Source organism: Cheilinus undulatus, linkage group 22, assembly GCF_018320785.1.
Source record: "Cheilinus undulatus linkage group 22, ASM1832078v1, whole genome shotgun sequence".
NCBI lineage: Eukaryota > Metazoa > Chordata > Actinopteri > Labriformes > Labridae > Cheilinus > Cheilinus undulatus.
In genome coordinates this window covers 15183442-15198150 of record NC_054886.1, presented here as the reverse complement: position 1 = coordinate 15198150, position 14709 = coordinate 15183442, and the positions used below count along the sequence as shown (strand labels likewise).

The 14709-nt window shown below is 39.4% G+C and overlaps 1 protein-coding gene across 1 annotated transcript; it reads right to left on the bottom strand.

Annotated features, from left to right (window-relative positions):
• Window positions 1-5802: 5802 nt before the first annotated feature.
• LOC121505007 lies at window positions 5803-10755 on the bottom strand. Its single transcript, XM_041780120.1, has 4 exons — window positions 10287-10755; window positions 6880-6980; window positions 6354-6509; window positions 5803-6264 (listed from the first exon to the last, which is right to left on the bottom strand). The coding sequence occupies exons 1-4, from the start codon at window positions 10753-10755 to the stop codon at window positions 5803-5805; spliced, it is 1188 nt and encodes a 395-aa protein (XP_041636054.1).
• Between the last annotated feature and the right edge of the window lie 3954 nt (window positions 10756-14709).

Genomic DNA, 14709 nt, shown 5'->3' with positions numbered 1-14709 from the left:
AGTAAGGACTAAAATGTGAGGAATATTTATGGACTAAAACTACACAAAAATGTTTTGAGTTTTCATGACTTAAATTAGAATAAAACTATGAGGGGTAGAAATGACTAAAATGTGACTAGAAAATAAAAGGCATTAATCTTAAAGCTGTAGTAAGGGATTTATTTTTAGTATTGTACGCCCACAAAAACAACACAACCTGTCAGGGTCTTGTTATTAAAGTCATCCAACAGAATGTCACACTTCTGCAACGCCTCCTCGCACTGCACTCTCACTTGAGGACAACCAGCAAGGGACGATGCTCCAGCCAATGAGGAGGCTAGCACTCGCAGCCAATCACAGCTCAGGTCAGAGGGAGCGTTCCTATTGGCCGCTGTAATAGGTGCACTACCGCCTCTCAGCTCAGTGAGAAGTTGATACAATGGCGGAGTTACCAGCAGTGTTCGGTCCGATGTAGAATTTGCTCATGCTGAGATGAAGTGTTTTCATGCCTGTAAAATGGCCATCGATTTCTGTGGAAAAGTGGAGCAAAATCACTCCACGAGAGCTTTGCCACCATCATTATTCGATTCAGCGGAAATGCACATCCGCAAGGAGCAATGTGAGAAGAAGGGCGGAGCTAAGGAACTCAAACATGGAGAAGAACAGGAAGGGAGGGGGAGTAGATTTCCACACAGCTCTCATTGAATGTTACATACTAAAGCTTTAAGACTAGGACTGAGAAAATTAAAAATAGCTGCCAAAATTAACACTAGTGCAAACCTAAAATGTACACTTTGAAGTGCATCTTGTGCGATTTCAAGTGCAGATGGTTGTTCTATCAAAAGCAAACACTTTGAAGCGTGCTAAAAAGTGTGAAATTCAAAGTGCCCTTCAAAGTGTGCACTTTGATACACTCTTAGAAATGTGCACTTTGAAGTACCCACAAAAGTGCTTTGTTTTAAGCACCCCAGTGCCCCACCCAAGTGTGGAATTTGTGGAACCCTTCAAAGTGTGATATTAAGAGGGAATGTTGAAGACTAGCGTGCACAATTCTGTGACCTTAAAAGTATTAACTTTAAAGTACTGTGACACGAATGGGTCTTGACATGTTTTTGAATGTTTTCTAAACGTGAGATTTAAAAAAAGTTTTTTTCTTTCTTTAGTGAAGGGTTCAGGCTGCTCTCCTCATGGCAAAGTGACTGACTCTGATGGATTTGGTCAACTGAGGATTTACACCCCCTCTGTTATATCAGCCCTACAGAAGCACCTGGACTCCACTGATCCTGAGCTTGGGGGCTTGCTGGAAAACCATGTACAGAACTGAGCTGCTCCAACCTTAGCTCCAGGTTTTTTATTAGCTGTCCTTTTCATGCTTTTGTACTTTATTAATGCAGGGCGTACCTCCTGGAAAACTGTCCTCACACTGGGAGTCCAGGCTCTTGCAGGACTCCATCATGACAGCAGTACTGGCAGACTCATCCTTAGTCCGGATCGACCTGGTAACCTTGTCTGCCTTTCAGGACACCGGCTGGTACAATGTGGACCTGAACCAGGCACAGAGTTTGGTCTGGGGAGACAGTGAGTACACAAAACTGTTTAACATAAAAGTCAGAAATAGGAGGTAGATAGTCTAATGTATGTGGAATTATTTACTTGTCTTTTCAGGTGAGGGAGCCACATTTGGGTCCTTGTCAACCTGTCCGAACAAGTCCTCGTTTTTCTGCACTGGCAGGTATATTATAATTATTGATTTCCAAACAATAAACCACTTAAATAGGAACTCTTAATGTCAGTTTTTTATTGTCAGCACTAATGTTTGCATTTGTTCCTTCTCAGCGGAATTGGGTGTCATTACCTTCACTTCCACAAGGGGGAGTGCCAGACTGATCAGTACCTAGAGGGATGCAGAGTTTATAAACCCCTGAAAAATGGAGTAAGAATTAATTCTTCCTGTGTAGCATTTAAAGTAGTGTTTATTCATCACATCTCTATTCTGTAGTTGTTGATATCAAATTGTGTAAGTGATAATTTTAGGTATAGTCCTATTTGTAATGCAGTCGCCTGCACTCTGCACCATTTTATTGTCATACCAGCCTCATATTTCCCTCTTGACACTCTTTTCCTTCAGAGTGAGTGCTGGAAAAAGGAAAACACCAAGCAGTCAGCTGAACAGGATTGGACTGGGGAGATCTTTGGCTTTGACAGTAGATGCTTTTTCTCCAGTCTGGCCAAGCGGGTGTGTATGCAACCATGAGTGCATGCATGTGAGTGTCTGTCTCATGCAGCTGTTTTTCTTTATAACAATTTTTTTAATCTTGTTTTTTTTTCTGTTTAGAACCAGAGTCAGTTGAATTTGTTGAGTAAGTCAGTGGAGGGTCGCTGTTACAGTCACAGGTGTACTGGACCCAACAGGTATCAAATCCAGGTGTCTGGCTCTGAATGGTTGGACTGTCCACCAGGGGGCAGCATTCAGGTAAAAGTACAAAAAAGGACAGAAAACAGCAGATTTTAATTCTTATATCCTTTTTTTTTTTTTTTTTTACATTTTCATACAAATATGTAAGTTAGTATTTGTTTGTTGGAACTTAAACAAAACTATTCATTGCACCACACTGAAAGGAACTACTTTTCTTATTATATTTGGGCTAAAATATTTGATGACGTGATTGATCTGTACAGTAAAAATAAATAAGAAAGCATGTCATTGCAAATGAAATATGGGAAACCTGTGCAATAAACACAAACTATGGATAAATATGCACCAATGTGCATGAATATTAGAAACTGAAGAAACACCAAAACAGATGTATTTGAAAAAACAAACCCCATTCCAAAAAACTTGAGACACTGTGTAAATTTCAAATAAAAACAGTATTTTTATTTTCTACCTACAGCATATTAACTTGAATAAAGCACAAAAACAAAATGTTTAATGTTCAAACTGGTTGAATACATTCTTTTTAACGTACACACTCTTAATTCAATGCTTACAACACATTCCATAAAAGTTGGGACAAGGGCAAGAAAAGTCTGGGAAAGTAGTAGAATACTCGAAAAACACCTGGAACATTCTGCAGGTACATGGGCTAATTAGATAGGTGATAGTGCCATGAAAGGGTATTAAAGGAGCTCTTCTGATTGGCTCAGTCATTCACAGGTCGAGGTTATCCACATTGTGAAAGGGTGTGTGCAAGTATTGTGATGATACAATGATCTGGAAATGTGACCATATGATCTAATCTGATTTTTTTATTGGTCAGATCGAAGGCTACCTGGGATCAGTTACCTGCCCTGACAGGAGGCTATGTCTGTACTCTGACATCACTCCTCCTTCAGATGACGTTGATACATTTCCTGTTTATATCATAAGGTGAGTGTGAAGCCAAGCCAGTAAACACTCTTATCTTTGTGGAAACCTCATGCTAACTTTTGCATTATTTCTTTTTGGACAGTGATCCAAATGAGACTTTGGTTCAGGACTGGACCCGTTTTCCTCCCAGTGTTACTGCAGCTCTGAGCCTCACCGCTGCTGTATGTCTCCTAGCTGCAGTTGTAGTTTCCTACAGGAAGTGTTGCTCCAATAGAAACAGGATCCACACCACTGGAGAGAATCACAGTAATCTGTAGTAGGATCGTCACGATGCGAATATAAACCTCATGATGGCACTAGTAAATACCAAACCATACTGATACCTGTTTGGATAAATCAACCAAGACTACAAACAAATAAACCCACTCGATCACATAACCTCCTTGGTGGAGGTAATTAATTTCAAAACAGGTATTTAATTAAAGACACCTTTGTCATAAATTGCAATATTTCTGCTAATATTGAATAAAATATGGACTAATTCTCTTGCTATGTGCTACCAGCTTTCATGAACATGCACTCAGTATTGGGTAGTTGTTTTCAGTTATCAATAATTACAGGGAGACTTCTGACAAAATGTGCCTTTATTTTGACCAGAATTGCATTAAGCAGGATAATATCAAACTCTTGATGATATTTAGCTGTATACTAAACCTAAAACTTTTTTCAGATGCTTCCTTACTCAAAAAACATAAATAAAACATCATATCCTACACATAATATCACTATTGGATAAGAAAAATGACAGAACCAAAAAAGGGATATTAAAACAGTCTTAAACAGTCAAAATATAGACAATACATTTATGACTTAAACCCAAAAATATGGCTTTTACCTGTTTGTACAATTGCTTGGCAAAAATGTACAAAGCAAAAGCAGTAGTAATCGAGCATATAGCATTAGTTCTGGCGGGCCACAGAGCCGATTGTGTCACAGTGTCACTCCTCTGCTCACCTGCTGCATTTTCACTCACACTGCCTCTGCTCCACTCTGCCAGTCAGCCACGCCCACCTCATCAGCCAACTCTGCTCACCTGTGCTCTCAGCTGCCTCTCATGCTCAATCAAGCCAGTTTTAAGCCTCCTCTGCTCAGTCAGACTCTACCAGATTGTTCTTAGCCCTCATGCAAGACTTTCCAGCACTCTCTTTAGGATTGACTACCCGGTACCGACCCTGCTTGTCTCTGACCTCTGAACTGCGTCTCTGCCCTGGAAATACACCAAAGCCTTCTGTCCCTGACCTCAAGTTTTTGCCTCTGTGGATTGGATTCTGTTTGCTCGGCTTCTGGACTCCTCAGCTGGTGTGTGACAGCTCTGCTCAGATACAGTGAGTGTGCTCCTCCTGGATCTTCTGGTTCTGACCCATCTTCTGTCTCTCCCCCGACTGGGCAGCTCTTCAGAAGTGATTGTTTATTGTTGACTGTTCAGTGCTGTTCAGCTGTGATCATTAAAGGACATTACGTCTATTCTCCTTCTCTAGTGTGTTGCTATTGGGTACTAAAACCACCCGTTACAGATTGACTCTAAGCATGCCTTTTGGCAAATTGCACTAATGCTGCCGTATTTGAACTGCTCGAGCCTGACTTTGCTTTGCTGCCCTCTCTGCAAGCTGCTTTTTGCAACCCTCCTCCACCCCAGCTCCCCCTTTATGCTATATCTGGCTTAATCAATGCCATTCTGTTGTCACTGATGCCTGCTCTGCTCTGGGCTTATTGCTGCTTCTCTGCCTCAGGCTTTCCTTGTAGGCAGAGGAAAAGCACCTGCCCCTTTGAAATGCTTTTCACATAGGCCTGTGGAAGGGCAAGGGGCATCCCAGAACAGCCACACCTCCAAATATAAATAACAGAAATGAGAGCAAAATTAATGACTGCTAATGATGGGAAAAATATATAACCACAAATCATGTGTTTCTTGACAAAGTGATCCTTTTTGAACTAGATACTGGATTTTAAAAATGTCATTGTATAAAGAGTTGAAATATTTGAAAGGTACGATTGGACTAGGTGGATTTATATCAAAGCAGTTAAGCAAATTTTCAGAATTCCCCTCTTCTTCTTTTTAAAGATATAGTGAGCATGCATCTTATTATAAATAAATAAGTTAATAAATAATACTAATAATCATTATAATATATAATATAATAATAATTAATATATAAGTTAAGTGCCTGAGGCAGATAACTTTGCTGCCCTTAAAAATGACCCGAACTGTTCTCAAGTCTTTTCAAACTAGCTTCGTATAAAAAATAAACTAATGAATTGTAAGTCTTGCAAATGTAGGACAATGCCTGAATTATTCCTGGGCCAATGCATAACTTGAGGTCAATCTAGCCATAAAAAATTAAAGTTTGGTCTAGCTCAGGCATAAAAGACAATATTGGGTTTTTAAGTTGTTGTGTGCTCTGCTTGGTGCAACCTTGCTACTTATACTCAGGAACCTGAAAAAGAGTTGCCCCTCACGGTAAGTTTCTATACCACACAGGAATAGAGGTCTGTCTGGGAGCCACACCAGCACTGCAGGGCCTGAGGTATGAACTCGTCTTTAGGCACTTAGGAGTGCGCTTCAGACACACAAAACAAAACTCAACTTTACACCGGGAACAGATGATATTTTTGCAGCATTTCTTGTTATGCTCAATCAAAAACCCACAGGTGGGACAGGCACGGATAGAGGGACAGCCGGTCACATTCTTTATATCCTTGAAGACGATCACAGGACACGTTTTTAGTATTGTCTCTGGCTTACCAACACAGTCAGGTTCTGCACAGCGGTCTGGGTACGGAGATGGACATTTCCATTCCTTTGAACACAGCCAGCAAAACTCAAAGAGCTTTCCTTTGTTACGTGTGCACACTGTGCAGCACACTCTCACGTCATTCACATCCTCCCTCAGTGCTAAACTGTTGCAGCCAGGACACTGTTGAGAGAATACAATTGATAATCAAACATCAGAGAAATCTCTTCAGTATATTGGTACAAGTGCACCCTGTGATTGGTGGATATTACCTTTTTAACATCCAAGTAAGCTTTGGCGGCTTTTTCAAAAAGTTTTTTCTCAACGTACTCAATTTCTTCAGGAGTCAGAAGAGTCATTTCAAAAACTTCATTACACGACCACACAGCATTACAGTCAGTCTGACCACAAACAAACTCTGTCTTACCCTGAGAATTGAAAAGAAAATCAGTCAAATGTACTTATTTGTCAATGCGATCACTCTACTGTCACACATGAATTGAGAGATGAAGAGCTGCATAACAAGTCCTTTACGTTCCCAAATGAACAGACACCTAACAAAGCTCTTATACTCTGAGTAACCTACATCAATGGATTCAAAAGTAACCAAAACAGGAGGTAGATGTTATAAAAATGTACAAGCTTGATGTTTTTGGTTCTGACAGTTCACTGATAACTTTGAATCTCCTGCTTATAGGTAAAAAGATAGAAAGCTCTCAAATGAATAAAAAAAATCAACATAAAGTAATCTTTGAAATCAGATTTAAAAATGCTTAATTAAAAAAATATATAATGTACCTCTTCCAGCTGCCTGCGACACCAATTAATAAGAGACGATGGAGTGACGGTATGACCACAGGACATCTTTGCTCTGAGAGACTTGTACTCATTGTACTCGACTATGAGAAAAACAAGCAAAATGTTGAAAACAAGCAACAGATAATCAATAATGAACAGACAAATCAATCTAGTCAGAAATGTCAGAAATAGTGTAAGGAAGAATTGATTAGATTTAGGGAGTGATCCGGATCACCGTCTGGATCCAGGAATTTTTTGAAGGATTCTGTACTATTGGGAGATAGGGCTGATGGTAGAGGTCTGCGCTGTTACCACTTTACACCAGGAGATGGTGGACATGAGTAACTTCAATCCCAGCAGCATTTTGGGTATGTTTCTATTCAAAGTTTCAAGTCATCCGGTGAGACCATGGGTGAGACTGTCAGTGCATCTGTTGGCACAAGCAGGCAATGCTTCTAACATGACAGTTCACCTGTAATGAAGCCAATGCTTTGTTTCACTGAGTTTCCACCCTACTGGGGAGGGAGTAATAGAGTGGTGCAGGAATGAGTCCTACAACGCGGACATAAGTTAGCATTTTAGCCCTTCCAGTTCCCTTGTCCGAAAGGCTATGGGAATTTTGAATGTGTTTTCGGTTAAATGCCTAAAATAAGGTCTGTGGTGAACACAAGTTCAGGAGAGTTTAACGTATTATCCTACAACATAAAATACATCTGAAACGTGCCCCACCTTTGAATTGTGTATTTTTTCACGTCTTAATAAAGGCGGTTGCTAAAAGATAGCTAACATGGACTACATACATTATCATCCGAAGCGCGGCAATTGAGCCGTTCAGTTGTATCCATGGGTGATGACGTAAATTCAGTCGACCGTGTAGTAGTTCAATTTAGCATGATCTTAGCTTTTTACTTTCGCCAGTTAGATTAACAAACCAGATATGATTCTTATAATATCAGTTTATGAAGATTATCTTTATGAACAAAATGTGTAAGTTTCATATACTTTTATTGGAAACAGAGCTTTTTTTCAGCAATAATCCAAAAATCCATTGAAAAATCCCATAGGCTCGACGCCAAGGGAACCCATGTAATGCTTACTTCGGGGTTTGCCTACAAAATTGCGTCATGATTTCACCACTCTATTGGCGAATGCTGTGGTGGGGGGCACATGGGGACGGATCCAGGAATTTTTTAAAGGATTCTTCACTATTGGGAGATAGGGCTAATGGAGCTCTCCGAGTGCTTTTCTAGTTGAGTCTGTTTTCAATCAGGAAATGGATCTGCCAGAAAACACACAGATCCTAGACAAGCATTTTTAACTAACTTTATTAGCTTCATATCATTATAGTAAAAACGATCACGTTTTGTTTTGGGACACCACATTCAGATAAAATGTAAAGCTCATTTTCATGGGGTTGCTGAAAGTCTTATTTCACCAACTAATTCTTCGAAAATGTGTGAATTATATAGATATTACTATCAGTGACAAAAGTTGTCAGCTCTTCAGTTTGGTAACTAATTAAGAATTCATGATAAACTAGAAAGCACTTGGAGAGCACAAACCTCCGCCATTAGCCCTATCTCCCAATAGTACAGAATCCTTAAAAAAATTCCTGGATCCAGACGGTGATCAGGATCACTCCCAAAATCTAATCAGTTCTTCCTTATGCCATTTCTACCATTTTCATCAAAATCCGTCCATAACTTTTTGAGTTATGTTGCTAACAAACTAACTAACTAACCAACATACCCTGCTGATCACATAACCTCCTTGGCGGAGGTAACAAATATTGAAAGAATCATCCCTGAAGCATTTAGACAGTGAATAATGTGTTTTTAAAAATCTGTTTTTAAAAGCATATATTTAACTTTGTCACGTTATTACCATGAACGGAGCAACAGGTACTGAGAATATTAGAAAATATAATTTATAACTTTCAGCCTTATAACGTTAGCAAAATGTTTGATTTAACAAAAATGAGGCAGTATTTACAGCGAATATTTATTTCTTTAAAAACAACCACTGTTGACTCTAGTCACCTTAGCAATCCCTTGGAAAAATCACGTTTTGGCTATTATTGTTAATGTCCTGCCCACATTGGTAGCTACAGTAGACCCCCAGGAATACGGAGGTATCCAGCTTATTTACTCACTTACAGCTTACAATACAAACAGTTTGTCGATTTTTACAAATTTGAGGTGAATTCCTATCGAAACAACTGTCGTTTGTAGTTAGCCTCTATCTTTAGTTGCTGCACTAGAACACAAGTATTTAATGTACTTCCGCTTTAGCGCCAGCTTCAGGTTTACAGTAGCGGCCCCAGAAATAAAGTGGGTAATTTCCTGCTTAGCCTGCTGAATTTTACGTCATGCTGCCTTGAAGATAATATGTTGCTTTCAACATTTAACTGTCTGTCTAAGATGTCTGTTGTTTTAAGGGGCAGCTTTCTGGCTACGTGTGGTTAATCTGAATTTTGGCGCAAAACTTGCAGCGTGAGTTAGCGCATAGTCTCCCTCCCTCTCTCCCCTTCTCTCTCTTTCTCTTTCTCTCTGTATGCCTGTTTGTAGGCGCGCTCTTGTAAGTGCGCGTGGGAACGTAGAGGTCTCATTCACGCGCTGGAATGGTCATTGTGTGTACATTGAATTGTCATCCTGGCGGCGCCGCTGCTCTTCCGTACTAATCCGCATCCGCAGTTTGTGTACAACAACTACATTAGACTTTTATCTCAATGAAAAATTTTGGTTAGCACAGATGTTTCACTCTTAAATGCTAGCCAACCAAGTGCAGGTGCATAAACACACCCTAGAGCGGTCAGTAAATCCCAGCTTTACGTTTATTATGAGCTATCTCAAACATTGCATTGTAAAAAAAGTGGATACATCGCAAAAAGGGAAAAAATACTAATGCAATTAAGCTCACTTCCTTTTTTAGCAACTGTACATGTTTAATAGTGCTGCTACTTTTACCAAACCATTAAATGTCCTTACACATAAACACATTAAAACCATTTAACAGATCTATTTTGAAATTATATATGAAACAGATGCCAAACAAATGAGTAAAGATTGAAAGATAATTGCAGATTTGGCCATCCAAGACTAATAACTCTGAATTTCCCTTAGGATTTATAAGACATCCATCCATTCATCCATCTATTCAAATTTTAACACCGAGTGAGTGTGAAGCCGAAAAGGTTGATTTTCACTCTGGAATTGTGTTTGTCAATTAATTGTATGAATTATCTAATGTTGTTCAAATATTACATTTCACAGTGGAACTGTCAACTTCCCATTAATTATTTTCAAATCTTTACCAAAAAGGATCAAGGAGCCTTTTCACTTGGATCCCATAATCTTAAGCACTACCTTGATAAAACTCTAGGTTATTTTTGCGGGTTCTCTACTTACAGTCCATGTCATCTTCTCCATCAACGAATGTAAATCTCGTGTCGTTTGGGTCGTAACACCTCTCCTGTCCAGCTCTCTGGGTGTCTGGCCACGTCACTGGTTCTGGTCTGCTTACATGTGTCGCCCGTGGATCACTGGGTGTGGGTTGACGAGGGGACAGAGGTCGTGCCAGTTGTTGCTCGGGTCCACTCCCCTCAGTAGACACTGTGTGGCGGGGTGGTTCAGCATAAAACGGTAATATAGAGCCTCTTGTTCTATATACTCTGCGTCCTAACACTGTGTTCTGTGTCCGTGGGGTGAAGACTGGTCGTGCAGAATCGACTCTCTCACCTTCAGCTAGTTCAAGTCTGGCCAGCTCCGATAGCAGCTCATCCTCCCAGTTTCTTCTTCTGATAGGCCTGCTAGTTAGAAAACGTCTTGGCCGTGGTAAAGTAGGATCAGTGTCGTAAGAAGATGCTCTGTTTCCCATCTTTACTCTCTCAACGACGGATGGGCTGTAAAGGATTTATCCTTCACTCACCTGTGTAGGAGTCACGTGATCTCAGTCACCTCATAGGTGAGTCATTATGCCTGATCTGAAACAGAAAGTCTTAAACTTCAGTTTAAGCGTGCATCGTCAGTGCTTAGGCGCATTTGTCGCAGATTTTCAGACAGCAGAAATGGTGATCCAACTGAGGGTGAACGGACCCAAAGGAGAGCAAAGGACCATCAAAGTGTGTGAGGACAAGGAGCAGCTGAAAAACATGACTGTGGGGGAGCTCAAACGGAAAATAAGACAAGAACTCAGGATAAGTACGTTTCACTTTATTTTTGCAGGCCTGTATGTGTTTATTTTGATCTTATATTGCCTAAACGTGTACATTTGCTTATTCTGTTATACATGTTTTTTTGTAATGTATGTCAAATTTATGCCCTTTTTTTAATCATAAATGATTGTATGATTATTATTTTAAGCTATCAGTCAAAAATGACAATCTTTTCTTTTTTTTTAATCTTAAAGAGATTTCCTTCTTAAGAGAGATCTGACTGATAATGGCAGCTAATCACTGTTTCAACAACAAAGACACTTAAAGTCATTCAGTACACATAAAGCAATAAGAAAAATAGAAATCATCATTTCAAAGTCACTGGGTTTAGCAGTTGAAATCAGTCTGCATATTCTTCCAAAGATGTTGCATTTTATATTAAAAAAGCAATGAAAAACCTTGCAAACTTAGCTAAGATTCCATATTTCTCCTCAGATGAGGAAATCCGGATGGTGTTCAGAGCTGAGACCATGGAGGAGTCATCTCTAGTGATGACATATGGGGTCCAACATATGTCCACCATCCATACCCTCCTAATGCTGCCTGGAGGAGACTGATGTGGAGCCACTGACTGTATAAAGTGGTGAACAGTCCATCGTTCATGTGTGGATCAGACGATGAAGAAGACAATCCACAGACTTTAATTACACTGTCACATTTAGGTAAATACTGTGCATTCAGCTCAGAAACAAATAATGTTTGATTTTTTTTTTAATTTCTCCTCTTTGTTCTCTATTTTCATTAAATAAATACCTTAAATGTATTAATGCATTTCATGTTATTTTTTTTTTTTTTTTTGTGGGGATACAACTTATGAAAGCTGTTATAGTAATAACACTATAGAAAGCAAAATATCGGGTCACAAACACAAAATTAGCCTTACAGCTGGGAGTTTAATGACTTAATAGAAGGCCTACTAAACTGTTAGCACCAAAGCTATAGCCAGAATATGACAGGAGAACTGCAACATCTAAAACCCCCACATGTGGAGAACATGTGCTGTTACAAGAATGAAAAAGCCATTTATTCTTTTAAGAGAAGATGAGCAATTACTGTTGGCTATTTAAAAAAATGTTATAAATAGTTAGATAAACTTCAGTCTCGGGTATGTGCTGTTGCTATCTAGCATAATAACCAGGACAGAGATGCTTCAAAGCCTTTTATACACTCACTATGATTGTTAAAACAAAATGAGAAAGGCCTCCCATCCTTAACAGGGGCCTCCAAATTACTAAAACTGCCCCTGGTTTAGGTAACACAAACACATTATGTCCTTGCTGTAAAAACAGGCTATAAACTAGAAATGATAGACTTGAAGCAATAATCCACTTTGCTTAATTTTTCTTATGTGGGAAAAAATAACAGGAGGGCATGAACTAAATATGAAATGTTTAAAAGATAACCTTTATTTAGTAGAATAACATTTGTGACAGGACATATTTGTACCAAGCTTGCACCACAACTCTGCCTGTTAAGTCAAAATATGGCAGGTAAATCTAGTATTTGGTCCATCTAAGAGACAACCTTAACTTTAAAAAAAAAGGCTTCAGTAGGACTCTTCCAGTGTTTTCTAATTTGAACCTGGCAATCCAATTGCTAACATAAAAGCTAAAAGCTTACAGACTGAAAGGAACAGCGAAATATGCAACATAACACACAAATAACATACAACGTAATCATTACAGTCAGTGGTTTAGTGCAGGGTATATGCAGGTATACAGGATATAACCACTTATTAGTTTTTTGTCACTGTAGAGAATACCCGCTTTAAAATTTGATTTAGAGTATACCCACTTCAACACACACCACTACACTACTGACATCAGTACTCGATGTACACTAGCAATGATTAACACAACCCATCAGAGTTGGAGCACTAGAAGCTACATCATATGATCCTCTAAAGTAGTGTTTCTCACCTGGTGGGTCGGGACCTAAGAGTGGGTCGCAAAGCTCTTTCAAGTGGGCCGCAAAATGTGTGCCAGGGAAAAAAATGTGGCAAAAGGTCTATTGTATGGGGGACATACATACATGTATCCTAGGTTTTCGTATGATGACAACTTTTCAACTTTCAGTAAATGACTACAGGCCTGTTGCCCTGACATCTGTGGTTATGAAATCCTTCGAGAGGCTGGTGTTGGGCCACCTGAAGGACATCACAGGCCCCCTGCAGGATCCTCTGCTGTTTGCCTGTCGGGTGAACATTACCTTCTATACTTCTTATATGTGATTATTTGAATGTTACACTGCACCTTTGAGAGCCTGACATCACCTCTGTTGGTATGATTGTTGTTTTCCCAAATCATTGCCTTCCACTGGGTGCCAAATGTTGACAAAGACTGAGCCTACAGGAACTTACCGTGCTTCTTTTTCCCGTCATCAACAGTTACATGACTTTGTGTTTAAATTCTTTAATGTAGCCAAGTGTTGACAGGCATCAAGTCAAAGCAGACTGACTACATTTTCTACGTGGGTGAATCAATTAATACAGAAACAAGGTTTGCATTTAGCTGTTGGTGTCACGTATCCCTGTTTTTATTTTACTTCCTGATAAGAAGTTAATCTAACTGATAATAATGTTGCTTTAAATAACAGCAGAAAGAAAGTCTTGAACCTAAAAAGGCCTCAACTGTATAAAATCAAGTTTTCACGTATGTGACCCAGGCCATTTTTATCCTGACATGGGCCAAATTACTTCTGGAATAAGTGACTTTGGCAAAACAGTGAACTTCTTCTTTCCCCCCACTACTGATGGACCACAGGAAAGGTAAGACGCAAACATTTGAAAACGTTAGTGGAGCACCCAGAGACTGAGGAGACAGAGACATGCTGCTCCATTTCTTTAACGATGGTCACATTGTCGTTTTTATTGGATGGGGTCTGATCAGTGTCAAGATAGTCAAGTTCATCTCCTACCAAAAAGGAAATACATTTGAACCCTTAGAGGCGTAGATGTTTGTAATAATCGTGGAGGATGTCTGTGTTCTACAAAATTGACTATGTCTGTAATTTGCAGAGTAACATTTCCAGAGCAAACTACCGACCATATTTCAGTGCAAAGAGGTCCTCAAGTAATACTAATCTTGATGAAATATCTCTTTAACTTTTTCTACTCCTCTTTGTATTTGAAAAAAATAATAGAGGCTGCGTAGGAGAACGTTAACAAAGTTTTGACACATATAAGCAATTCTCTTCAGTTAAAAGTAACAGAACAGATTAATATTTGACATCAGACATCTCCATTTCTACAGTAAAGGGAGAGTTGCTAAACTTTCTTTCTTCTGTCTGATCACCTGCAGATATGCACAGGTGACCTACGCCACTTTGATGGGTAATGGAAGTTGATGGGGGATATTTCACTAGTTTATTAGTCATGGACAGCTTGGTACAGGTCTTAAAATGTAGAGAACAGTAGTTGTAGTAGTTGTTGTCTATTATAAACTCTAGGTAACAGTCTGTATAGGACGCATGAAGGAAGCGTCTCATGCAGAACATGACATCTTGAAAAGCTTATAAAATGGCCTAAGTCACACTCTTGACGTTGGCCTGAAAGTTTGTGATGAGCAGCTGACCCCCATCTTTACGCAGATCTTCAACAGATCTCTGGAGTTGTGTGA